Here is a 24,977-nt window from a genome sequence, read left to right on the forward strand (position 1 = left end):
GAACTTTGACTAACGCTTCAACAGCAGGCGCGTCAACATTATTCCCCTATTCAGCTGCTCTGCGACTCAAAGGTTTGATAGTCGCCAATAACAGGAAATCAAATCTGAATATCTGTCAATAAGTTTAAAAATAGCCCTCTATAGTGGAAATCACTGCCTTGGGTCGGGAACACTTCTCAAAATAAGTTTCAGTGAACACAGTCTGTCAGCGATTCCTAAAAGGCATCAGTGCACTGTTCAAAAAGCAGCATCTGTGATTTTATGAGGGGCATTAGTGCACTGTGCAGGCTCCATAAACTCTCACCTCCTTGGACTCCTACTGTGGGTAACCCTTGTTACTGTTTTTTGAACCAAGCACTTTCTGTCATATTTCAGGAAAGTCTCCAGAACAAAAGGTCAGAAGTTAGTGAGGGTGATTTCTGCTCTTACACCTTATAGGGCCTCATGGAAAAACCCAGAACCTATTCTGACAGTTATCAAAAACACTTCTTAATTAATATATCCTCAGGTGTCAAAACTCATCATAAAGGTATGGTAGAGGTTGACAAATGTTGTCTTCATGGGGGAAAGAGTTAATGTTGAATAAGGCATACAGTCTTTGCACAACGTGCCCCCGTGCGATGACATTTCGTTAAGGAACAGCCTTGCTTATATCAGCAAGACAATGCCAAACTGATAATCTGGCCTGGCTGCTTCTAAAACATATCATATATAAAAACTTGAGAAAAGAGAACTGGAACAGTAATGTTATCTTAAGCACAGAATGGAAAAAATATTTCAATATTTCTTTAAAAAATAAACTGGTCCAGACAGGAAAAGGGGGACAGAGAGAGGGGAAGACATGCTGCAAAGGGTTGAGGGTGGGACTCAAACCCGAGCCTACTGCTCTCCGGCCACCAGGCATATGTTTGCCTGCTCACTCACTGAGCTTAACCAGCTTCCCAAAGTGTTTATGGAGTGTTGTAATAAAGGAGAGATGTTCAAAAGTATACACATAAAACATGCATAAAAGTTGAAGTATGCATACATTTTTAAACTACAGCAGTTCACAGTTATCAGCATTTTATTAGTTTGTATTTGTACTATATCCAAATTATTTTAAAATCATGGCTTTCAGTTTTTATTTGCATTTTTATACTGAACCCCAAATCATTTAGCAACCAAGACTGTACTTAATAATGCTTGCAGTTTGCATTAAAAGAATTCAAACATTGACATAAACAAATCACATTTAAAATTGAAACTTGCTTTGATTGGTTATATTTAGCATATTCATGTAATTTAAACTGAATGTGCTGAAGCTTGAAAGGTGCAAAAAAAAAGAAAAAAAAGAAGAAGTCTAGAGCATGTTTTATCTTTCTACAGTTTTCTCTCTCTTTCACATTTCTACTGAAAGTAGCATGTTTGCTGGTGCCAGATGGGCTGATCGGAGTATTTCAGAACCTGCTGATCTACTGGGAATTTGCTCGCACAACAGTCTCCAGGGTTTACAGAGAATAGGCCGATAAAGAGAAAACATCCAGTAAGCTGCAGTTCTCTGGCCAAAAATGTGCAGTGGTGTTTCTACAGTCTGTTGGGGCCAAAGATAAAAATTCAAAGGTGGTCCTTCCAACCAGCACTGATCACCACGTTACAAAAAATCTGACATCACAAAAACAAACGAACAAACAGAAACATGGAGACTTAATGCACAGCTAGCCAAGTTAATGTGAAACTTCAAAGTAAACAAAAGAATGAATTTGATGGTAGCAGAAGTTACGTTATTCAGGCTTCTTTCTCCCACAGTTAAGGCTAAACTAGCAGTGTTTAGTAATTTAATATTATATTTAATCCACTCACCCCAGTCTTGCTTTCCCCCCTTCTTATTGTCGTTGCTGTAATTCCAAATCTGCCAGCCCTCTGGGACCAAGCAGTTGCCTGCCTTGCTTTCTGAACACGTGATTAACAACATGAAAGCATGGCTCCATCTCACCTTGTATCAACTGTTCATGATGCTGGTGATGGTGTAATGATGTGGGGAATGTTTTCCTGGCACTCTTTGGCTTCCCTGTGAGCATGATTTAAACAGCACAGCCTTCCTGAGTATTGTTCCTGAGCATGTCCATCCCTTAATGAGCACAATGTCACAAAGCCTAAATAATTTCAAACTAGTTTCTTAAACAAAGTGATTTCATTTTGACCAGATGGCCTCCACATTCATCAGATGTCAGTGCAACACAGCACCTTTGGGATCTGGTCAGTTGATGCCATCATGTTGATATGATACATAGTGCAGTTATTGTGAATACCTGTGCTGGAAAACACACATTTTACCAACTTACCATCAGCTGCAAAATAACCGTATCAGCTGTATTTACATGACAAGCCTCACTTTATTGTTTTCCATGGATGAAAACACAAACTGCGTGTACAGAATGGTAATCACATGCAATACAAAAATATGAATTTTTACAACAACATAAAAAAAAGAAAACAAAAACACGGATTGGCCAATACTTAAAAAAAAAAAAAAAAAATTGTACAGCTTTTATACAGCATTCTGTACATGAAAAAAATATAAATATATATGCACATCTGTAATAGCCAGAGTACCACCAGTTCAAAAATGTTGTCATGTGTTTTACATATAAAATGTTTGTAGAAATATTAGAAGAATCGTCTTAATTTGCTGTACATTAAATAATGTATATACAGTACATTACATACCATTGGATTTGCAACACAACATTTACTGTAGTCTTTCACAAATACCCCCCCCCCCAAAAAAAAAAAATCAAACAGAACAAAAACAACCCTACATGTTCCAACACAGTACGCTCACTCAGTCGACACATAACCACAAGCACACCAACTGAAGCCAGCAATCACAAACAGTATACACAAGCACGCACAAGAGGTACTGTTTAAGGAAGGTATAGGACACTTTTTTGCACCAGATTCCTGATTTCTCCTTCCCTCTTTTCTTTCTTTCTTTTTTTTTTTGTTGCACAGAAAATGCGATCACTCAACTCCCCGAAGCAATGTCCTTTTAAGGTGCACTTCACACTTCAACAGATGAGCATTGCTATTAAAAAGTCTGCAGAAAGAAATAGACGGTAGTTTTCTATTTTCGTGTAGATAGTCTTTGTTTTCTGTTTGCATTTGTCTTCCACTTCAGCTTGTTTAGCATACACAACTCTTTATCAGTGCCCCCTTTTTCAAGCATCGAATAAACAGTGAATTCACCAGACCACGCTCCAAAAATGACAAATAAGTATATCACACTGTCCAAGGGAAAAATAAACACTGCAAAAGAAACCCTACTCAAAAACAAAAGAAACAAAAAAATAGGAGTCTATGATTTTTTTCCATTTTGACAAAGTGCATATTGCATTTAGACTTCTCAGCACATGCCATCCTACAATCCTTAAAAAAATTTAAATAAAATAAAAAAATCTGAGAAGGAGGAGGCAGGTGGTTTAAGATCATCACTCAAGCAGCCTGTCAAAGTTGTGTCAAACCCCCTCCACCACCACCACCCAGGGAGTGAAGAGATAAATGAAGCAGGGTGTTTGGTATTAAGGTCCATTTTTTGTCCAGCAGTGTGTATTTGCGTGTGTGCGTGTGTGTTCGTGTTCGTGTTTTAGATAGAAAGAGAGCCATGTGGTCAGGACCACCCCTGGCAAGAACAACCACATCGCAGCAGCACAGAGAAGTTGAGCAGGGCCGAGGACAGGGCAGCCATCAGCAGGCACAGACCACAGCACACCAGTCAGTCTCAGCACAGACACCACAAGCCGGTTAGTCAGAAGCCTCATAGTCTCGACTGACATTACAGGAGAAGACCAGCAGGAAGGCAAAGAGCTGTTTTTTTTGTTTTTAGACGAATGAAGGGATTTAGGGTGGAGGGCGACAACAGTTGTCCGTCACACCTCAGTCCAACGATCCTCTCTTCCGAACAAGGAAATAACACAACACGGAAGATCGGACTGTGGATTAGTGGAAGTGGCGCCTGTTTCAGACAGAGGCAATGCTTTGATCAATCCTGTAAGAGTTAAGGATTCAGGAGCATGCAAGGCAGACCCAGGCTTTGTTTTGCATTGCTTTTGTTTCAGAGTGACGGCTACAACCTAGATTAGAAAAGAGAAAAAGAAAAAGACCAAAAAAAAAAAAAAAAAAAAAAAAAGCAGAAGAAAACAGACATTAGACGGTTAGTGAAAAGTTAACAGGCTTACATTGGAGAAAGCAAGATATCGCACGCACTGATTAGTTAGAGGACATTCATGAGATTTAAAAGGTTTAAGGCATGTTTAATGTGATTTAGAAGTCATTTGAAAACCAGCTGTGCAAAGCTGCTATTTAAGAAACAAGAGTGAAGCCCAGTGACTGCTGGCAGCAGTCTCGAAGCAAATGGCAAATGCAATAAAGGTGTGTGAAAAAGCAAACCATACAGTATTTTGCAAAAGTCTTCACCCACTTTTTGCTTCTATATATGTTGCCAGGAAAAAGGGACATAGGTGCAGTGATTGATGGAAACTTGTCCAAATCTACATGGAAATGTAACATAGAACGCAAAAACAGAGTTTGTTCAATTCTAGTGATCTTGAAATACTTGGTATAACTACTCCTGAAGTAGTCTTCAGTGTTCATGAAGGACATTTGGATCACTTCTTTGTATGCTGGCTGCTTTTTGTTCTGTTTTCTATCAAGCCAGGAAAACTATTATGACTCATTGAAAGCAAAATATAAAGAAGACAGGGGTGGCTCAACACTTTTGGACAATACTGCATAAAAGCGATAAAATGTAGGAAACAGTGGAGAAGTGAGGCTATAACAAAGTTAATGCTAATGCCAGGAAAAGAGGCATATGTGGTTGCATGAAGTGGTTAAGGTGGTCTATTTAAGAATGAAAAGACTAAAGCAAAGATTCGATTTGATGTTTTACGTCCAAATATCTACATGCATTCAGCTGAGTTTTACTTTGATCTCTATGCATTACCCAGTTACACTCTAGCTATAGTCTGTTGGTCACAAATGTAACAAATTTCTGTATGACAGACTTATTTTTGCCAAAAATGTCTCATTTCAATAAACAGTGCTGTGCAAGGAATTCAAGTTCAGAAGTCATGTTTCCAGCTATAAATTTCAAGATTCACATTTCATCCAAGCCCAGTACTAAAGCTGAACCCAGCTCTGATCTGATATTCCACTCTCAATAAACACATAAGAAAAAGGAAAGAAAGGTTTTTGTGTTGACAGGTCCAGTGTCTTCACACCATCCTTCATTTCTGGGATACCTACTCTGCAGACTTCCAAAAATGTCCAGGGTGGGACAGTCTGCGGTTGAGTTTGGGTAGCTTCTCCAGCATGTCAGCCAGCTGCGTAAAGGTCGGCCTTTCTCTCAAGTCATATGCCCAGCAGGCAGAGAGGATTTCCTGAAACAAGAAACCACTTCGTTTCAATGTGACTGGCAAACCATTGACCCGCACTCACCGCACTGTGAACTACAACTGATTGATCTAAAAACTGCTGCAACATCTTGATATCGTTGCATCAGTAGAGCATGGGTATTTTCCACTCTTACACAAGCAGGACAAACATCTACATTTCTGAATGACTGACACGCTCATGGTCCAACTCACAGTGACCTCCTTTCCCAGGCTGATCTCTGCCAAAATCTTCTTTATGCCCTCTCCGCTCCCCACCTGCCAGATGGTAGCTTCCACAGGCTGGTTAGTGATTGGCCAGTCCCTAGCTTGAAGCTCATACCAAATTGTGCTTGAAGTGGGGAAAAGGAAGAGCATTTAAAAAAAAAAAAAAAAAAAAAATTCAAATGGTGGACTTCCTTCTTAGTCAGTGAAAGTTAAGACAGAACTCAACCAGATATGCATGAAGAACTTACCCAAAGGCGTACACATCTGCTGCGGTGGAAAAAGGGAGGCGGTCCTCATTGTTACCTGGGCTCATTCTGCGCACAATCTCTGGTGCGAGATAACAAATCCAGCCATGTGGAAGTTTGAGTTTATTCTCACGCCTGGAAAAACAAACAAACAAACAAAAAAAAGTTTTCAGTAACACGTTAAATGGAGGGGAAAAGATGTATTAAGAGAACAAAATGCATTCACTAAATAAAGTCTCTAACTCCTGTTAGCTACTAATGAACCATACACAAAAAGAAGGCTCAAAATTAGCAAGATGTGCGCTCAAAATGTGCTTCAGAAATCAAGAGTGTCCAGAAAATGCCTGTAATTTTACAATCAGGAGACTTCCCTCTTTTTACTGGCTGACAAGGGAGATGGCTACAGAAGTAACACTGCAGACCTCAGCGATTATCACAGATCAGTGGGTGTTCCCAGATAATAGAGTGGTTTTAGCACTCCTTTAGTTAAGGTCATAGTTTTAAGGTCTCTTTGGGGTGTGGGGCGGTGGACACGTTTCTTACCTTCCCTCCTGAACAACTCCAGAGATCCCAAACAGGCCAAAGTCTGCGATCACAACCTTATTGGTGTCATGAAAAACGTTCTTTGACTTCAAGTCTTTGTGAACAATGCCTTTGGCATGCAGATAGCCCATTCCCTGTATCAGCAGGCCAACGGTGTTCAGACAAACGAAAACACAGTAATAGAAAATTATATATTTGACTACACACTTCTCCTATGTTCTAGTACGTAACGTGACTTTTTTCCCCTAAGGTGTCATGTTTCTCACAAATTAACAGACAAAAAGAAACACATACCTTTACAATCTCCTGAGCGATTTGTCTTGTCTTGTTAATATCCAGAGTGTTTTTAGTGTCTCGAACTACTGAGTAGAGTGTCCTCCCTTTACAAAAACTGCAGGAGTGAGAGAAAAATCATTCAATTAAAGCAAACACATGCATCGGTTTAGAGTCGTTTTTGAGGTAATGTGTGATATTTTTGTTCTCACCTGGTGATAATGGCCAGGTGGGGTGGAGCCATGCAGGCTCCCATAAAGAGGACCACATTCTCGTGCCTGGTCTGTCTGTAGTTCATCACCTCCTTTTTAAAGAGCTTTAGGTGGTCCTGATTGTTCCCGTCGATCTCAAGAAGCCGGATGGCCACCTCGCCGTGCCACCGGCCCTTGTGCACTTTTCCCCAGCGGCCCTGGATAAACAAAACACAAACCGTCTGATTTTTTTTTTTTTCCGAGTATGCAACACACTATGAATTCGTTGGGTAGATTCCTCACCTTTCCTATGAGCTCCCCAAGGTCCAGCTGTTCAAAGGGGATGTCCCACTCTTGCAGGTAAACACTGGTCTGACTGGCCTTGCGGGAGATGGGGCCCTTCCACTGGTTTCCCCGAGAGTTGGGCAGATCATCCAGCTCATCGCACTCGCCGTCGGAGCCCATGTTCATCCTGATCTCCCCCCTGTCATCCTCATCTTCTCCTCCATCCACATTGTCCTCATCATCCTCCTCATTGTCCTCCTCCTCCCCTTCGTGATCTTCATCATCGACCTCCTCGTCCCCTTCCTGCAAAAGTGGCGATGGTTTTGGTAAGAAAAAAAGCCAGTGTTGCCATCTGAGCAGGTTCTAATCAACAGATGTCACAGGGACTTTTAGTCACAAACCTTTTGGTTACATTTGGATGGTTTAATGAAATCTCAATGGTCAATCACCTGAGCTAAATTCATACCCTAGTTGAGATTTGTCCAACCTTTTAGGAAATGAAAGTATAAGTGCCTAAAAACTGAAAACAAAATTAAACAAAACCAATTTCTGAAGTTGCCTCACTGTACAGACTAATAAGTGAAGAGCCAGGAAACAGTACAACAAAAGAATATTTTGTAGACTGCATCTCCAGCAATACCTCTTCATCGTCATCTTCTACCAGCTCATCATGTACGTCGTCCGATGATGGCTCTATCTCACTGCTGTGACACAGAACACTGATATCAGAGGGGTTCAAAGGAAGACAAAAAAATAAAAAATAAAAGGCTGTTTCCAAAAGAGCGACGCTGCACAAAATGCAAGTTAAGCCAGATAGTTTAAGTCCTATATTCCATTTTAAATAGTACAAAGACATCATGACAAATGGTGAAGGTGAGATTCTGATAAAAGCGCCAAATGTTTTGTGGGTGACAGATCTGTACTGCAGGGAGGCCAGTTTTAATGATTTCTTTGAACTGTTCTTTCTCCAGAGTGGAATGATTGTACAGCATGCTTCTTTAAAGCCTCAACATAAACAAGTATTGGGTGCAAAAGTTTGAATTTATTTTGGATCGTCTTTAATCCGCACAGGGTCATAATTATACATAGGGACTCAAATACTTAAATAAGGGTGCTTAAGGTTCCATAATGTCTTAACTTGCCAAAGCTAAGTTAAAGGCTTTAGCAAGGTAAAAGGCAGTGTAGTTGATCATTAGCAATCATGATTGACTACAACTAGTAGTTTGTATTTATTGCAATCATTAGACTGACCATTATTCAAACCCAATCTAAAAAAAAAAAAAAAAGGAGAATTGTAGATATACTGAAGTTGGGAAAGTCTCTTGGAGCCATTTCTCAACAAATGCAGATTAAAGGATCATCAGTTCACACATTAAAAGCTTAAAATGATCATAATATTCATGCCCATGAAGAGTTCATGTCAGAAGTTCTCATACATTTAAATATGATCTTGCATTGTCTTAGACTTTCCCTGAATATGAAACATGGACATCGTGCCCATAACCTCTAAATAGGATATCATTTTTTTATTGGTCACATTTGTCAATGTGTCAGCTGTGTTTCTTGATCCTATATTTTCTTGGCAAGAAAGCGCTCTAACTTGTTAATGTGTATGCAACAACTAAATGCATTCATGGACTGGTTTTGCATGTGTTCTGAGTCCACGTTGAGATTTTCACAATAAAACCTTGTGTGTTTATAACGCAGTGTCACCGATGAGCCCAGAGCTCATACCCATCCAATAATAGCTGCTGCCCTTGTCCCTTGGGTGCACAGATTTCTCTGGATTCTCTGAATCTTTTAATGACATTATGCTCCACAGATGATGAAATGCTCCAGTAAATTAGATTTTTCTGTTGATCAACTCGTACATACAGTAATTCAGAATACGTCTCTGTTAGTTGCTCTTTTTAAACCCAACCATATTAAAAAAAAACAACAAAAAAACCCAACTTTTGCTAGCTGACCTAGTTAGATTTTCCAGCAGCATACCTCTCAAGTATTTTCTTGACCCCGGTCACACCTTTTTAAAAATTTAACAGAACATTGAAGTTTCAAAGCAAAATAAAGTTTCTCATGTTCAACATTTTACATTTATTTAAGGTGTTGCTGTGTTATTCAATTACACATGGGGTTTACATAATTTGCAGATCATCACATTCTGCTTTTATTTACATTTTAGAGCATTATGGCATTTTTAAGAAACAGGGTTGCAAATAACCCAAAATACTGTCTAGTCACTAAAACTTGGATTAAAGCTTGAGACAAAAAAGTCTTACACTCTGTCCTGGAGAACATCTGAGTGGAAATTTGCAGGACTGGAAACATCTGCAGAGGAAAATGACACCAGTTAGGGATGACCAAGGGGAGCAAAAGTTACAGAGCCAGCACCACACATGAACATGACTGCTCATGCAATTTCCTACTACTTCCAGCAGATGGCATCAGAATGCTGCCACACAGTTAAACACAGCTAATCTAACTACTATAACCCTTAAAAGCAAACATGCAGGAGACGGAAAACTGTAGAGAAGCCATGGTGTGGAGGGAGAGAGGGATGAAGGGATCTTAACAACGTAGTATGACACTTTGGGACCATCAACTCACCCGGGAAGATAAATTGCTGTCTATGCTGAAAGTAACAGGCAGCTTTTTCAAAGAAAAAGAGAAGGGGAAGAGTGATAAGCAAGGCAAGGGACACAAGAGTTTTTGGTTAGAGAAGCTTTGAATTAAGAGATCTTCTTAAAAACTCCTTTTAGTGTTAATATCGTGTATGGGGGAAAAAGGGTAAGTAGTTGTGGGACCGCCACACTCCTGAACCAGAAAAGGTTAATCGTCAAATGCAAACACTGAGGAAAAATCAGAACAATGTCAGCATGCATCTTCAGTATAAACTCTACATGTGTATCTGTGCATCTGTGTTTGTGATTCTGTACCCAAGCTTACCTGGGAAATTAAATCGGCTGTCTCGATGACCTTTGGGCGAAGGGTTGGGCGGTGGCGTGGCACTGGGGGGGTTGCTCAGCTGGAAGGGTGCTGGGGAGGAAGGTGTGGATGAAGTGGTGGAGGATGGGTTGCTGCTGGAGTCCAGCTGGTTCAGCACTGGTGGATGATCCTGCTGGGACCGAGATGGAAGGTTACAACGCTAAGCATGATTGCTATTTCATAGCCATGTTGCATTGCCTTCAAGATTCCTTCAACAAGCTCTATGCTTTATTTTCCTGTCAGTGCAGACTTTAATAGTCAGGTGTGATTTCAGATACATTATCTTTACAATGGTTAGTATGGACAGATGATGGAGATAATGGAGGTATATGTATTGGCACAATAGTTCAAGGTATTTAAAAAGGGACTACACACACGGCAGTTCTGCGAAAGTTCTTTTAATTTACCTTTTTCGTAATAGCCTTTGGTAGTGTGCCAAACTGCGGTGCTTCCTGCGGCCGGTCCACTGGGTTGTTTATATCAGAGGGAACTGACTCGGTCCTCCGAATTTTGGCAACTGTGGGAGAAAACCAATCATGTCACAAACAGGCATGAATGCCAAATAGATTCAGCCCATCAGCTGCACAGCGTGGGATGAAAGAAAACTTACTTGGTAGAAAGGAGATTCTGCAGGATGGAGCTTCCTTTGTACATTTGTTGTGGCACTTTAATCTGCATTAGCAAAAAAAAAACAAAAAAAACGTAGGCAGCATATGAGAGGCTTAGCGGTAATTCGCAATTAGCACCAACGTGCCTTACACCCAGATCAAGATTTAGCCAAGACATCAGATTCCCACCTTCCTAAAACACATGTGCCTTCTAACTGACCTTTTTTTCATTATTTTTTTGGGTTGTGTTTGTGACAGTAATTAACTCACCGACAGTGTTTGCACTTAACTCCAAACATCATGTTCTTCTGGCACACTTGACACGTCTGGGACAACCAGGATTTGGTGGAAAACCTAAAACACACAACATAAAAGCCTCTTACAGACCCACTCTGTATTAGATCACTGAAAAGTTTAAGTTATTATTGCATTAACAACAAATCTAGCTTTTCTAGGCATTGAAAGGTCTACCTGTGTGTGACTGCAAGCCCTATATCCCTCCTTACTGCTTGTGGAGAGCTGCGATGCACTGCTACATTATCTAGAATGAGACAGAAAGAATGCAAAGGATGAGTAGTGATTAAAAGGATGGCTGACTGAGGTGATGTGAAGTCAAAGCCTTTATTTACATTCAAGCACAAAAACACACACAGGATCATTATAGCAATGTTGTAGAACCAAAGACTTTTACATTGTGTCAGTAAAGTGGACCTATAATGTCCTTACTTCTGCGTTTTCTAATTTCAAATAGTGATGTCAGTGCATCTATAAGTAGTTCCTATGAGCCAAAAGCTCAGATTTCAGACTGCATTTTTTTACTCTTGTATTTCAGTTATTGGTTGTATTCTTAATGTGGTCATTTACAGCAAACAGTCTTAAGCTTTGAGCACACCTGTTGTTCAGATCTGTTTAGACAAACATAGGAAAGCTGTCTTTAAGAGAATGAACTGACAGGTTGCACCAAGGCCCCGTATACAAGAACTATTTTGATCAATGAATCATAGAGCTGGAAATAAGCACAATAAGTCCACTTTGAGCAGGTATATTCAGAAAAATTAAAAGTGCATGCATGCAGCTGACTCACTCTTAATTGTGCTGTGCTCCTCCAGAAGTGTGGGAGTTCCAGGAAGGGTGTAAGGTGCTGTGTTGGCAGCTGGGGTGGCACCGGGTGTCCTTGCAGACACAACAGGGTAGCGAGAAAGCGAATCCTCACATCCGTTACCGTTGACTTGCATGTTCAGGAACAACTTGTTCTTTTTAACACACCTGGAAACGCACAGAAAGAAGAGTGAATCAGCAGGTGCAGTATACTGAACTGCTTGCTTACTATACTGCACAGGACAGATTATGTAAGGGCTTGGGAGAGGCACGTTGGAGAACCTTAATTGCATTGGCACACGAAGGGCAGGGTGACATCTTTAACACCCAGAGTGAAGTCACAAGGACTGAAGGACAAAGCAGTGCCAGGTCTGTGGTTTATACGCACATGCACACAAACACGTGAGTAGCCACAGTTGTAAAAATTTGCAAAAATGACTATCAGTCTAGTACTGTTTGATCAGACCTGTGACCTGCTTACATTAGGTAACACTTTTGTAATATACCGCACAGCATATGCAGAGTGAGAATAAACCAACTAAAACATATAGTGTGCTATGTTAGCCATTTTCTCCATTTTGTTTTATTTTTTTAAAATAAAGTTTTCTACAAACAGATATTATGGATAAACATGTGATTTTATTGTGCTTGGGCAGCCAGTCCTAGTACAGAGGTTAAAAAAAAAACATTAAATATTAAGAGATAGAGGAATAGAGAGAAACTGTGTGTTTCTTGCCACCTCTGAGCATTAGACCTAGGAAATACTTCCTGTTTTGACATGACTCATAATCTCTGAGAATCTGCATGGGGATTAGCTCCACTCATACAGCGAGAGCAAAGGAGCAACAGGCAGTATGTGAACGGATGTAAAAGAGGAAGGGGAAGAGGGAGAGAGAGCGAATGAGGGCATATCTAAGGAAAACTGCTTCTGTCCTGACATAGCGCAACACAGAATTAAGAGTGAGACATCGGGCAAGAACGGGGCATTTTATCAAGTCCTTTATAAAATGTCAAACAACAAGTGCTCTTTCAGTTGATAGTAATAACAAACCGAGAAAAAAAAAAATCCCTTTTGAGAAGGCTTGTCAGCTTGCCAACGCCATTGCTGGCTAGCACAAATCAGAATTTTCTCCTTTTCCTTTCTGTGAAGCAGGAGAAACTAAACACTTCCTGCAAAAACAAGCTGAGATTCAAATTCCAGTGAAATAAAAGATACCCCCCCAAAAAGCAAACAAAAAAACCCCCAAAACACATACACACACCCCACAACAGAAGCAATCTGTCACAATTACAGTGCCATCTGAGGATTCCCCACTTAGTTCTAGTCTGACCTACTTATGAAAAGCTGCAAATGAGGTGAATTCTTGAGCAATTTCTTCAAACCACCCATTAACAGCTTAGCACTTACTTGTTGATGGGAGGGTCCTCGATGCGGTTGCCCAGCTGAGACTCGTGGCTTTTGCTGCGCGTCAGTGTGATGTTAGGAAGCAGGTGCAGTACCTTGCGGGATGGCGGGGGAGGGGTGCAGGGAGGCTTCAACCGATGACGCCTCTTTGAAGGCGGCGTTATAGGTGGGGTGGAGGTGTGCCCATGGAGGCGGGCTGCGCGGGCGAAGGACATAGGGAATGGATCTGTGAGAGGGCTGTCGCCATGTGCGTCTGGCGTGGGCGCCGCTGACACCGAGCCCGAGCGAGGGTGGGGGAAGGTTGCGCAGGGAGTGGATGGGGTGGACTGGATGGTGGATGGGCGGGCTAGAGGCGAGGGGCTGTGTGGGCGGAGTGGGGTCCCCAGGTTGGTTAGCTGGTCCGCTGTCAGCAGAGAGCCGCTGTCCCTCCTGGTGGGCTCAGACAGCCAGAGACTGCTGTCATCTCTTAGTTCGCCCCCTGGAAGAGACATGAAACAGACCAAAAATAAATAAATAAAAAGACTAATAGAAAATCTGTGGGAAATATACTCTAGGAACATCAAAGTGTAAGCCCATACCTGATTCAGTAGCACTCTTTAGACAGGAGAGGGCAGCACCGAGTCTGGCACATTCTTCTGAGCTGGACCCAAGTCTTCGCATTGTGTCTCTCACCTGAGCTCCTGTCATCTGCAGTAAGGTATCCAGCGACAGCTTTGCCTCCACGGCCTGCAGAGGAGCAAAACAAAAGCCCATGACAGGAGCTCTAATCTATTATAACGTGAAGCAGCATGTTAGTGACAAGCTTTGTACAACAAAAGAGAGCAAAAAACCCCCAAAAGACCTATGCTTATATGGCATTCATAAAAAATATTTTTTTGTTCCGAGTGTACCCTCAATGAGCCACAACAACACTGTTTATAGTAAGGCTGAAACTGAGTGTTAAAAAGGGCAGAATGTTGCAGCGCTCAGCAGGTTATTCAACATCTGACTCGGGACAGTTCCTGGAAATCACTGTTAATCCTGTTTGTTTGGGGTATTCCAAACACTACTTTGTCTGCTTATCTGATTTTTCAGATTAGCTGCATAGAGCAGAAGCTCAACATCAGGTGCAGACAAGATCAAACCTGAGGTGGGGTTTGACAAAAAGAAATGGCTTAATATTTTCTGTCTATGTGAAACTTCTTATACAAGTGTAATGACTGTACAATGGTGAAGGTAACTTTGACAACAGTAAAACAGAAAGTAAACAGTGATGCAGTAAGATGCAGAGTGAATACACACACCACACTGTGAGAACTGGGAAGCACTAGTGGGCTGCAAAGTAAGAAAACAGAACATGCTTTATCATCTTTTTCCCCAATGGCTGAACGGATAAAGACACAAATTCATATAGGCTTGGATACTCTATGTGGACACAATTGTGAATTGTAAATAATATGAAGTACTGGGTGTCATAAATAAAGAAAACAATATCCAAATGGAGGATTAACAGTGTGTTAAAGTTAACAGTGCTCACATTAGTTTTGATTGACATTAGCTGACCACTATTTAATTAAGCATAAGTCTGTATCTTTATTAATACTGGAAAGTTATCAATTTTGAAATTAAAACAAAGAACACTTGATCGTGACTGCTTTACAAATTTAAATTAAACCCTAAATGTAATCCACTCAGCAGCTGCGATATTCCCAGCATTCGTTTCAGAGTGGAAATTATCGTAGCAATTTATAATAGGCAAATTGTAAATAGTTTGCGGTACTTTTTTGACTGACTATTCTATTGTATTACACGTTATATCACAGCTGATACCAGACAATATCAGCATTGTCAACATTTACATTCTCATGACACTGAGGCATATAAAAATTTATGTAAATGATGAAGGCCTAGTCACTGGTCAATGTTCAGAGCAGCAAATACTGCCGTTTATACAGCGCCATGGGCCTCTCAGAGACACACGTGTCCTTTAGTGTTGGTCCACTGATGCACGTGTCACAGCAACAGTGACAGCTCTTTAAAACAAGTATTATAAACATTTAGCTTTATAGATAAACCATGCAAATAGCTTTTTTAAATGCACTACGCTGTATCATTTACAAAGTTCTGGAGGCATCACTCTGAACTTTACAAAAATCCACAAAGCATTTGTTAAACAAACAGTTGTTGTGTCATTTTAAATTCAAAAATTCAAAAAATAAAGTTGATAAAATTTCAAAATAAAGTCACATTGCACACGTTTAACTTCACTTTTAGGTTAATGGTAACAAACCATTAAACACGGATTTATTAATTATGGAATTTCATTTTGTTATACATCTAGTCTGCTTTGCTTTCCCAATTCTACACATCTAAACCAGCGCCACGTATTTAACCCTTTCATGGATGAATTATGACAACCTCAATCATGATTTTTTTCTTAAGTATTTTTATTCATCTTTAGGCATGAAAAGATGAATAAAAATACTTAAAAAAAAAATCCTGATAGAGGTTGTCATAATTCATGCATGACAGGGTTAAATAACAATGATTACAATGAAACACGTCATACATCTATAGTAACATTAAACGACCAGTGGGTGGCAGGGTATGGAGTGACACATCAGTGTCCAATCTAGTGGTTTATGTGCAAATATAACATCAACACTAACACAAATAAAAGGAAACAGCCTCTGAATAGCTGTCCACTGTAGTGACCACTATGTGTGAAAGAGTTAAGACTCCTCTCTGTGTAGCTTTTATTTATAGCCTGCTGTCTAGTTCCTCTCTAATGTTTTGGGTCATCTTGCTAACCACCCAGGCTGTCTTCCTTTTTTACTTCCCATTTTTGAAAATTTATTATTTCAGCAGACAGTAAAACTCAACAATAAGGCATCACAGGGTGTCGTAAACCAGACTGTTCCACTTTTGTTGATACTCAAACCCCATTTGGATGATTATTCCATTTCTTGACTATTGAAACTTTATTTTTTTTTAATGCATTTATTTTATCTGAACTTGTAGCATTACAGTGAATCACCGAGGCTGTTCGCCCAAGTCAATCTCCTCAAATTTCAATAAAAACTGAAAAAAAATGGAGGCGTTCTTTATGACCTCCAGTGTACTACCAACTCCCACTTATTTAAGCATTTAGCACTGCAGTTTACCTTTAATATTCCTCTGTTTCCAGCCTTTTATATGCCTTAAAAAATGTAGTCTGCAAGATTGGAGATGTACAAACCTGGAAGGGCGGGGCTTTCTTTTTACAGCCGAGTTACTGAACTGGCGAAATAAAACAACAGCGCAATCAACAACTGATGGATGACAGAAGGAAATGAGGCCAAATCCAGTGAGTTTAGGATGTTTCTTTTGACTGGGGAAGTACGCAATCACTTATCAGTCAGGTTAAACCCTTGCTCTCAGGGGCAAACACTGATCACAAAACTAGGGCAACCTCCCACACTAGTGTGTACACTAGAACCAAAACATAGCACACGCACACACTAAACCACACGCATGTAAGGGGTGAGTGATGTGATATTTGAAGTTGCTGTCGGCCCTTTACTCTCATTCTATTTCCTCACTCAGAACATAGTTACAGCATAGCCTGCATACGTGACCGTTTCACTGGGGCCTCCTATACATGCGGTATTATGTCGGCCCTGTTTTAATTAATATGGGCCCTTCACAGGTTAGAATCCTAAGTAGGAATTCTCTGTATTTAGTCATCTACATAATTCAGCTACGAATAAACCTGGACTGTCCATCACATAATCTAGCCATCATAGTATAAAGTGAAGAGATGCGCTGTAGACATCTCAGTCTAATAATATTTGGTCTAAATAGGTCATCAAAATGCCGCTACAGCCCTTTGTCCTTTGGGATGTCCCCGCTGGTCTACAAGACATACAAATGAGCACTTACTATTTCATCAGAAAACCTCATCGTGTCTCGCGCAAAGCTAAATTCTTTTGAAAGGAAGTGAGGTTTAAGAGTGAACGGACTAAACGGTAAACAGAGCACAAATAATCAGATACGGAACAAGGCCGCAACACAAAGCACATACAAGGCCGGGACATATTAAAGAATAACGAGTGCAGAAGAGTTTTAAAAATAAAGCAGGTTACCGTCAGGTCACAAAACAAAGACAAATGGACTGGAACGACAAAAACACATAGGAGCTGACACGGATTAAAACAGTTTGCAGCAGGACACGACAGGACAGGACAGGCGGAGAGAAAGGAGAGACAATTATGACAACCGAATAAGAAAAATGATAAATCCAAGCGTTAAAACAAACAAACAAACAAACAGCTGACAGCCACTAAACAATAGCGGAGCTTAAAAACAACACTGAAACAAAAATGATAAGTTAACCAGCTGGTAGCTTCTGCAATGGAAGACTGCACACGGCAATGCTCTAAAGTTTCATCATGATCAGAAGTGACAGCAACTAGCGAGTTCTGAAATTGCATTAATAAGGGAGGCTTTCTGCAGGAAATCTCTCCTCTCAAGACTCCCCACTGCTACACGAGGAGGTCAGAGGTCAGTGTCAGCCACAGATTAGCAGGCTGGAGTCACAGTTCAGGAGCGGGACACTTGAGCGGTGCTGAACAACACATATTAAACATTTTACTGCACTACATGGTTCTCACACCCAAGGTCAGTTCTTTATTTTCTGGGTCATTGTCTTTTTGGGAGACCGACAGAAAGTGAAACAGACCTTACACTACAGCCCAAGTGATCCAGCACCTAAATAAATGCTAATCGTGTATGTTTTAGGCAAGGAACAGGTCATTATCTTATTTTAAAAGAATCTACTGAAAAACAAGACTTTATAACCTGATTTTTTAATGTACACATAACCGTGAACAATGCTAGAGCAATAAAAAAAAAAAAAGAAAAGGCACAGAGTGGATCAGTTAAAGAACTATAATAAAGATAAGTACACTTTGTACACTTGTATAAAAAGGGCCTTCTCTTCCCTCTTACAAACATGGCATGGAGCTATAAATAGCAGCAGAAGGCTGAGAGAGAGATTTTTGAAGCATTCAAGACTTTCTCCGAGCACAGACCAGCATGTCTCTTCCAGTGTCGCTTTTTTTGCTTTGCTAGTTTTGTGAGCCTTGTTTCAGTAACAAAAAATAAAATTTAACAGTAGAAACAGTTTTCTATAATGAATCAGCTCAAGTTTAGATTTTGGCGCCGCCGTTCTCGCGACCTCGAAAATGAAGCAGCTTCTCTTTTCGAAAGGCACTTTGACGGCCGCTAGTTAATTCCTCATGCACATGTGAATGTTGACTGAGTGCACATCACAGACTGCATATAAAAGACTTTTATACGCAGTCTTTGATGTGCTTATAGAACAGCTGTAAATGGGAGACAAACCCCAGCCACTCTGGCCAGAGTACTGGCGCCCAGACGATGACCTACCTCAATGAGCTCTGGTCGCAGGTTGATGGTGCGTAACCAGTCTCGCAAGTGTGGATAGCTGTCTAGGGCCTCGGGCCTCTCTGTCTCTGGCACTTTCTGCTTGCACTGGAGCTGTTTACAGATGTATTTCATCAGCTTCACCTGCAGGGAGCAATAGAGAACATAGAAGAGAAGGGAGGGGCAGGTTAGCGGGGGAGACTGGGAGTCTGCTACGAGCTACATCAGAAAGAGCAGGCATTCACTGTGAAGGGTATCTGTCACACCTGTGTTTGCAGGGTTTTATTGTTGCAGAGGTACCACCTTTAAAGCAGAAACAGACCGAAAACTGCTGTTTTCACACAAGTGACACAACACTGACCTGACACCAGATGAGCCTCTGTTACGATAAAGTCAGACACATGAATATCTCCACACCCTCGCTTACTGTTTTTCCCCCCTCTACTGAGCTCAGTGTACCTGCAGTGACAGCTCCAATGTTTCCCTGTGCCCTCAAAGAGACAAGCTAATTAGATATAAACTGCTATTATTATCCAGAGGAACAATGACCTGGTCATCTAATGAGAGCATCAGCAGTGCTGCCAAAGCAAATGTGTCTGTTTGCAGCTGAGAAGCATCAAAGTTCAGAGTGATGGAAAGAAAGTGCCCATGTGACTACTTCCGTCACACGGGCACTTTCCTTCAAACTTTCTTATTTTCTCTGAGCTTCTACAAATGTTTTACCCTCCAACTCTGAGGCTAAAAAGAAAAACCACTTCATGACAGAGCTAAGGAGCCATCGTTTTCTTTCCTTGTTTGCTTTAACTTTGTAATGCCCAGAGTTTGTAAAATCAATTCCCAAGTTAAAAACTGAGACACTAATCAGTTTAGATTTGAGAAAAAAGGTAGATGGACAAACAAAGTTATCACAGCGTAGTACCATCAAGATATTCAAACACAGTGCAGGACAAGCCTGACAGAGAAAGAAAACTAATGAGAGATGTGTTTAAAGACACCAGAACACCTGCTAAGACAGTAGTGAATGACTTAGCCAAGTAGGGAATTGTAGTCTCAAAGAAGACAATCACTGGAACCCTGCACAGAAATGGACTGTGAGATGACAAACCAAGAGACACCTTCAAGCCAGACTGAAATATGCAAAGGACAACCTGGAGAAAGATTATATGTACTGGAAATGTGTCCTTTTGTCAGATGAGAGAAAACTAGAGCTCTTGGGCCGCAGAAATGCTGCTTAAGAGGTGTATAACCCAAAGAACAACACTGTAAGCTGTATTGTACACCTTTATGTGTACAATATAAAAAATATTGTCCAGTATATTGAGATGAGCTGTAACTCTGTCAGGCTCTAAATAAAGTATTCCTTTCAACAAGATGCACAGAAACCTACTTCTCCTCAGTTTTTTTTTTCCCCTCTAATGGTTGCATCTGTTAATTAGCAGCCTGGGTGCAACCTTTGTTGTAGTGTCTCATGACATCAGACCCGACGTCAGTTAACATCCCATCAGTTAATATTGCTTTACCTTTTTTTTGTATAGGCAAAAATGATCGGCCTATCAATGCAAATGATTCCACTGGAGTCTGCCTCGAAACATTATGTCTGCACAAATAAAATGTAAAGCTGTAACAATTTAATCTGATGCCTTCCAAAAAACCCACGTTGAGCGCAGTGGTCCTGTGAGTAAGTATAACAATACTCGCCGTGGTATTGGTTTGCAACGGCCTGCATTGTGCAGCTCAGCGTGACTGTATAGAGTGTCCTTATCTCACCGTCTATCTGTAAGAATCCATTACAGCAGGCAGCACCTTGAGATGAGTTGAACGGCACCAGCTACCTCTCGACCCACCGCGCACCTCTCGAGTGCCTGGGCAACAGCGACGAGCGTGTGTCTTTCTCTGCTCATTCAGCTTCCTCTACTCACCGACCAGACAGAAACTCGTACAGCATACCGCGCTGCTCTCGGAAAGTGTGGCCTTGGGATGTAAAAAGGCTTCTTCACAGCAGCCAACAAAAGCCTCTCCACTGGAGGCCAGAGATGAAAGACGATAGAAAGAAGTTAAATTCTCAACGTGTTGACCCTGACTGAAGCTTTTCAGCTCTGCGAGCAGTCGTAAATCATCGGCTGCACTGAGAGCATTATGAAATAATAAAACTGAATGTAATCCAATGAAAAAAAAAAATATTACCAGCACACAAAAAAGCACCTTGTCATAAAAGCTTATTTGGCTAAATGAAATGTGCCTAAATACAAACTTTTAGGCTTTACATGCCAAAGCCTGCAGGCAAGCTTTACTAAAAAAAGGACCAAAACAGAGCAGCATTTCTGACTTGAACATGCATTCAGCTGCCAGAGGTTGACCTTAGAGGCCAGTAAGTAAGACCAGCTCCCTCTCTGGGAGGAGGGAAAAGACAGGAACGTATTTTGCTGGAAACCTTTTTACATATGGACATATATGCAAATCTACTGGCGCACACACACACACACACACAGACCCATGTATACGGAGTAGATAGGAGATAGAAGCAGGACTGCACAAAGTGAAACTGTGATAAATTCGACATCCAATCCATTGCAAACTCAGAATAACAGAGCCTGTAGTCTTTTTGTTTTTGTTTTTTTAGATCAGGCCTAGCATGGCATTTGCTCAGTGTGGCTAATGAGCTAGCCTCCTGCTTTACCTCCCTATACACCAGTGCAGCCCTGTGACGTCAGGTTACCTAGCAACCCCTCTTCTGAGTCGTCAGCAACATTTCAGTGGGATTTTCCCAAACATGTGAAACACAGAGCCCAGGCACCATACATATCACCATACAAACATCCCAATGTGTAGGAGCAAAAACACGACCAACATTTTTTTTATATTGCTCCTCCCACAGAGAGCAGCCTCTTTACCCATTATCATCTAAATAGGTAAGGTAGACAGGAGGACACAAGCACGAAACCCCCTCACCGATATCAATACTGTGCATAAGAAGAGCACAGGCACGCGCATGCCAACAAAATAATGGCAGGCTGGCCTCGTGGATATTGTTTTTGGTGCAAAGGGGAGAAAGCAGTGTTTGACGTGTGGCCTGGAGGTGGAAGGAGGAGGAGGGGGAGAAATGGCGTCAGAGCCCACCTGTCAGCGGAGCTAAACAACACCATGGCAACGGCCTAATGCTACGAGGGAATGAGTGACAGCCGGTTTGTCAGGCACCGAGAAAAGGAGAAGGGAGTCCGAGCACAGACCAGCCTGACACAGCAGACTCGAGGAGAACATCCCATCGGTTCAGTTGTTTTGTTTCCTCAAGGCTCCTGCTGACACAGCCACTTCGGTGCACCTGCCAAGGCTATAAGCGTGGCCCTATCACAGAACTGAGCAACAATGCTCTATCCCTGGAAATGTTATTCGCAGATGAAGGTCAGCTCTCCCGCCCTGAAATCTGCACTCACTTCTTGTTGTCAGAACAGGCTCGTTGAATAAAAACAAGCCTTATGTCATATATCATTAGCCAAGTGGCCCCTCTGGACTAGGTAAGAAAACCCTAAAGAGGAGATACCGATATAAGTTTTGGTGGGGATCGAACAGAAATTAGAGAGCACTGAAAGTCAAAGCACCTCTTAAAACTGTGTCCCAGAGATTTGCTTCATCATGTCTGTACGCTACATTGTCACCATCAGCCAAAACAGGAAAAAAAAAAAAAATCTAATTTGGCATCCTTTTGTTATTTTGCAGTTGTACCCTATAGGCTCTTCTGTCTTCTGTCAACAAGAGAAATAACAGAAGCACAGTGGCTCTGAAGACTGTTTTATGTGCACTTTTGATCCTATCAAGTATGGCCAGAGTTAGGTCATATAAGGTCGGCATACATGCAGGTAGTAGGCCTGAGCAAAAAGCTCAGTCCAAGCAACACTCTGGTTCCAAACAGTTTGCTGCTCCTGCCTCTGATGTCCATCATAATGTGGTCATAATCTCATGAACACAACTCTGTCTTGGGGCACAGAAGCCCCACCTGACTGCTGTTTAAATATTTTGATTGCAAGAGGCAGCCAATTAGAAGAAGAATGTGCACTTCATGGTTGAGGTGCTCAAACACCTTGTTTCAGACTGAGGATGAACTGAGGGGCTGAACCAGGGCTCAAACTTAATAAAATATAATAGTAAGGTAACAAATATGACAATTAACTGATTACAAAGACACTTCTCACAGTATCATGCATGCACCGTTAAAGGGGGGAAAAAAAATACAATGGCTGACATATTTATGCAGGGGCCAGGTCACAGAGGGGAGGTGGGGGTGTGTCTGTCGGGGATAAACAGTTGACAGTCCAAGACAATGGCCTATAAATTGCCCCTCCTCCATCATTGTTAGCACCCATGCAAGTCGATGCTGGGTGGGAGTGGTAGGTCCAGGGGGTACGTGTCTGTTCAGGCCGCAGACAGACCAAACAAGACACGTCTAAGAGGAGAACATGTGGCCAATTTAGCCAGTTAAAATGTAAGGTTTACAAGCTGCTGTGAGGCGTTGCACTTTTAAACATTTTAAAAGGTCTATTTTTTTAGACAATTACAACCAGGTATGATTTACAACTAGACAAAGCAAATCCCTTCTTCCCAGAAAAGAAAAAGAAAAAGTACAGCAGGCCTCAAAATTACAGGATGCAATCCTCAACTCACCCCCAGTGGGTTTAAGAATAGATCAACATCTGCCTACACTGTTCAACCATTCTGATTTAAACAGTATGCGCTCCTATCTTATTGGTTACTTCTCCTTATACTGTAAAAAACAAAAACAAAATAACAACAACAACAATAACAAAAAACAGAGAAAGGGTCAGGACTGATATAGTCACTACAGTTGTGTTTCCTCCTCTATACCCCCCACCCGCACCACCACCCCCCTGACAGCAAACACACACACAGCAGTTGTCATGTCATGAGAAGCAGCACAGCGGATTGGCTTTGATTCTCCCCTCCCCTTTCCTCCCTGCGCTCCCTTCTCGAACAGGCTCTTTGCGCGTCATTTGATTTTCTTATTTAACAACCAACCCTGAAAATGCGTAGGAAGAAAGATGTCTAAATATAGACGCAGCCACAACAGCTCGCACCACGAGCGCGCAGCAAACTCTCTCCAACACTGTGAGGAGACAAAACAGAGTGACGCTTTGCTGTTTGCATTACACAGAGAGGTGATGAAAAAGAAAGATAAGGGCACGGGCTGCTTTTATGGAAAGACTTACAGGATCAAATATATACACATATATATATACACACACATATATATATATATACACATATATATATACACACATACACACACACATACACACACACACACACACACACACACACATACACATACATACATACATACATACATACACACACCTCAAAACACACCATTTAAGGCCGGCGTGCACAAGCATAGCACTTGTTATTAGGGTGCATTTGTTTTCCAAGTTGAGATTCTGTTGGGATTACGGCTCAGGAACAAACAAGGTGCTAAAAGGCCGAGCAAGTGGATGCAATAAAGCAAGAGTCAAGCATACATGAAGAGCTACAGTAAATGTAACAGAAGCACCATGAGAGGCAGACAGAGCCTAAGCCTGAGTGGGATTAACATGTGAAAAGTGAAGTACCAGTTAGCACTCCATTTGAGAGGCCAGTATCATTATCCTCTCACTGGCAAGGCAGAAAAAAAAAAAAAACACAAACACACACACACACACGCACAGTTCAAGTGGAATAATAAAGCTCTCTCAATGAGGGAATAAAGTGAGTTCAAGCTGCTCTTGATTGCACTCCAGTGCAATATGGGAAAGATAACCCTTTCGCACCACAAGCATGACAACTACTCTGACCTCACACAGACTGCTCAAATTCAACACACAAATTAAAAGTGCTCGCAGCTCTAGCAGGAACGATATCCATGCCTCGCTGCAGAACAGACCTCTGATATGACGGTTGCGTGGTGGAGCGCTTGCTGGAACTTTAGAACCATGGCATGCCACTGCAACCACTGCATGCCTCACCTCATCAGAAACATCTCACGCACGCCTGGAAAAGCAACACCTCTCACACAATACTTCTTAAGAGTCATTTGAAATCTACGACCAATGCACTAATTCACTTACTTCTAAGAGATGGGAAACGTGGTAAGAAGAATCTGACAGAGGGCCCAAGTGAGAAGTGAAAGTGCACAATGAAGGCAAGAGGTGGTTTCAAAAGAGCCTGCCAGTAAAGCTGTGGGAAGTAAGACCGCTGATCGGCAGAGGATCCCTAATGCCCTCGGCAGCCTGAAAGACATCTAACCCTTAGCTGCATTT

At 41.5% G+C, this 24,977-nt stretch overlaps 1 protein-coding gene across 3 annotated transcripts in view; it reads right to left on the minus strand.

The window, feature by feature from the left end:
- ksr1a (kinase suppressor of ras 1a) overlaps positions 1-24,977 on the minus strand; it is a 34,553-nt gene that overhangs the window by 6,020 nt on the left and 3,556 nt on the right. Inside the window, exons 2-21 of one of the 3 annotated variants that reach the window (XM_005471912.4) lie at positions 18,676-18,816; positions 13,845-13,992; positions 13,270-13,744; positions 11,848-12,029; positions 11,235-11,304; positions 11,034-11,117; positions 10,766-10,827; positions 10,563-10,672; positions 10,117-10,288; positions 9,778-9,819; positions 9,450-9,498; positions 7,811-7,874; positions 7,189-7,473; positions 6,907-7,103; positions 6,716-6,812; positions 6,422-6,555; positions 5,882-6,013; positions 5,622-5,757; positions 5,281-5,414; positions 1,840-4,109 (exon numbers count right to left, since the gene is read on the minus strand). In XM_005471912.4, the coding sequence (XP_005471969.1) occupies positions 4,103-4,109; positions 5,281-5,414; positions 5,622-5,757; positions 5,882-6,013; positions 6,422-6,555; positions 6,716-6,812; positions 6,907-7,103; positions 7,189-7,473; positions 7,811-7,874; positions 9,450-9,498; positions 9,778-9,819; positions 10,117-10,288; positions 10,563-10,672; positions 10,766-10,827; positions 11,034-11,117; positions 11,235-11,304; positions 11,848-12,029; positions 13,270-13,744; positions 13,845-13,992; positions 18,676-18,816 (2,721 nt within the window). In that variant the 3' untranslated portion in view covers positions 1,840-4,102. Of the gene's footprint in view, positions 1-1,839; positions 4,110-4,589; positions 5,415-5,621; positions 5,758-5,881; positions 6,014-6,421; positions 6,556-6,715; positions 6,813-6,906; positions 7,104-7,188; positions 7,474-7,810; positions 7,890-9,449; positions 9,499-9,777; positions 9,820-10,116; positions 10,289-10,562; positions 10,673-10,765; positions 10,828-11,033; positions 11,118-11,234; positions 11,305-11,847; positions 12,030-13,269; positions 13,745-13,844; positions 13,993-18,675; positions 18,817-24,977 lie in introns of those variants that run through there. The other 2 variants (XM_025910851.1, XM_025910852.1) reach the window with 2 other exon arrangements.

The sequence above is a fragment of the Oreochromis niloticus genome, linkage group LG10 (genome assembly GCF_001858045.2).
Source record: "Oreochromis niloticus isolate F11D_XX linkage group LG10, O_niloticus_UMD_NMBU, whole genome shotgun sequence".
Taxonomy (NCBI): domain Eukaryota; kingdom Metazoa; phylum Chordata; class Actinopteri; order Cichliformes; family Cichlidae; genus Oreochromis; species Oreochromis niloticus.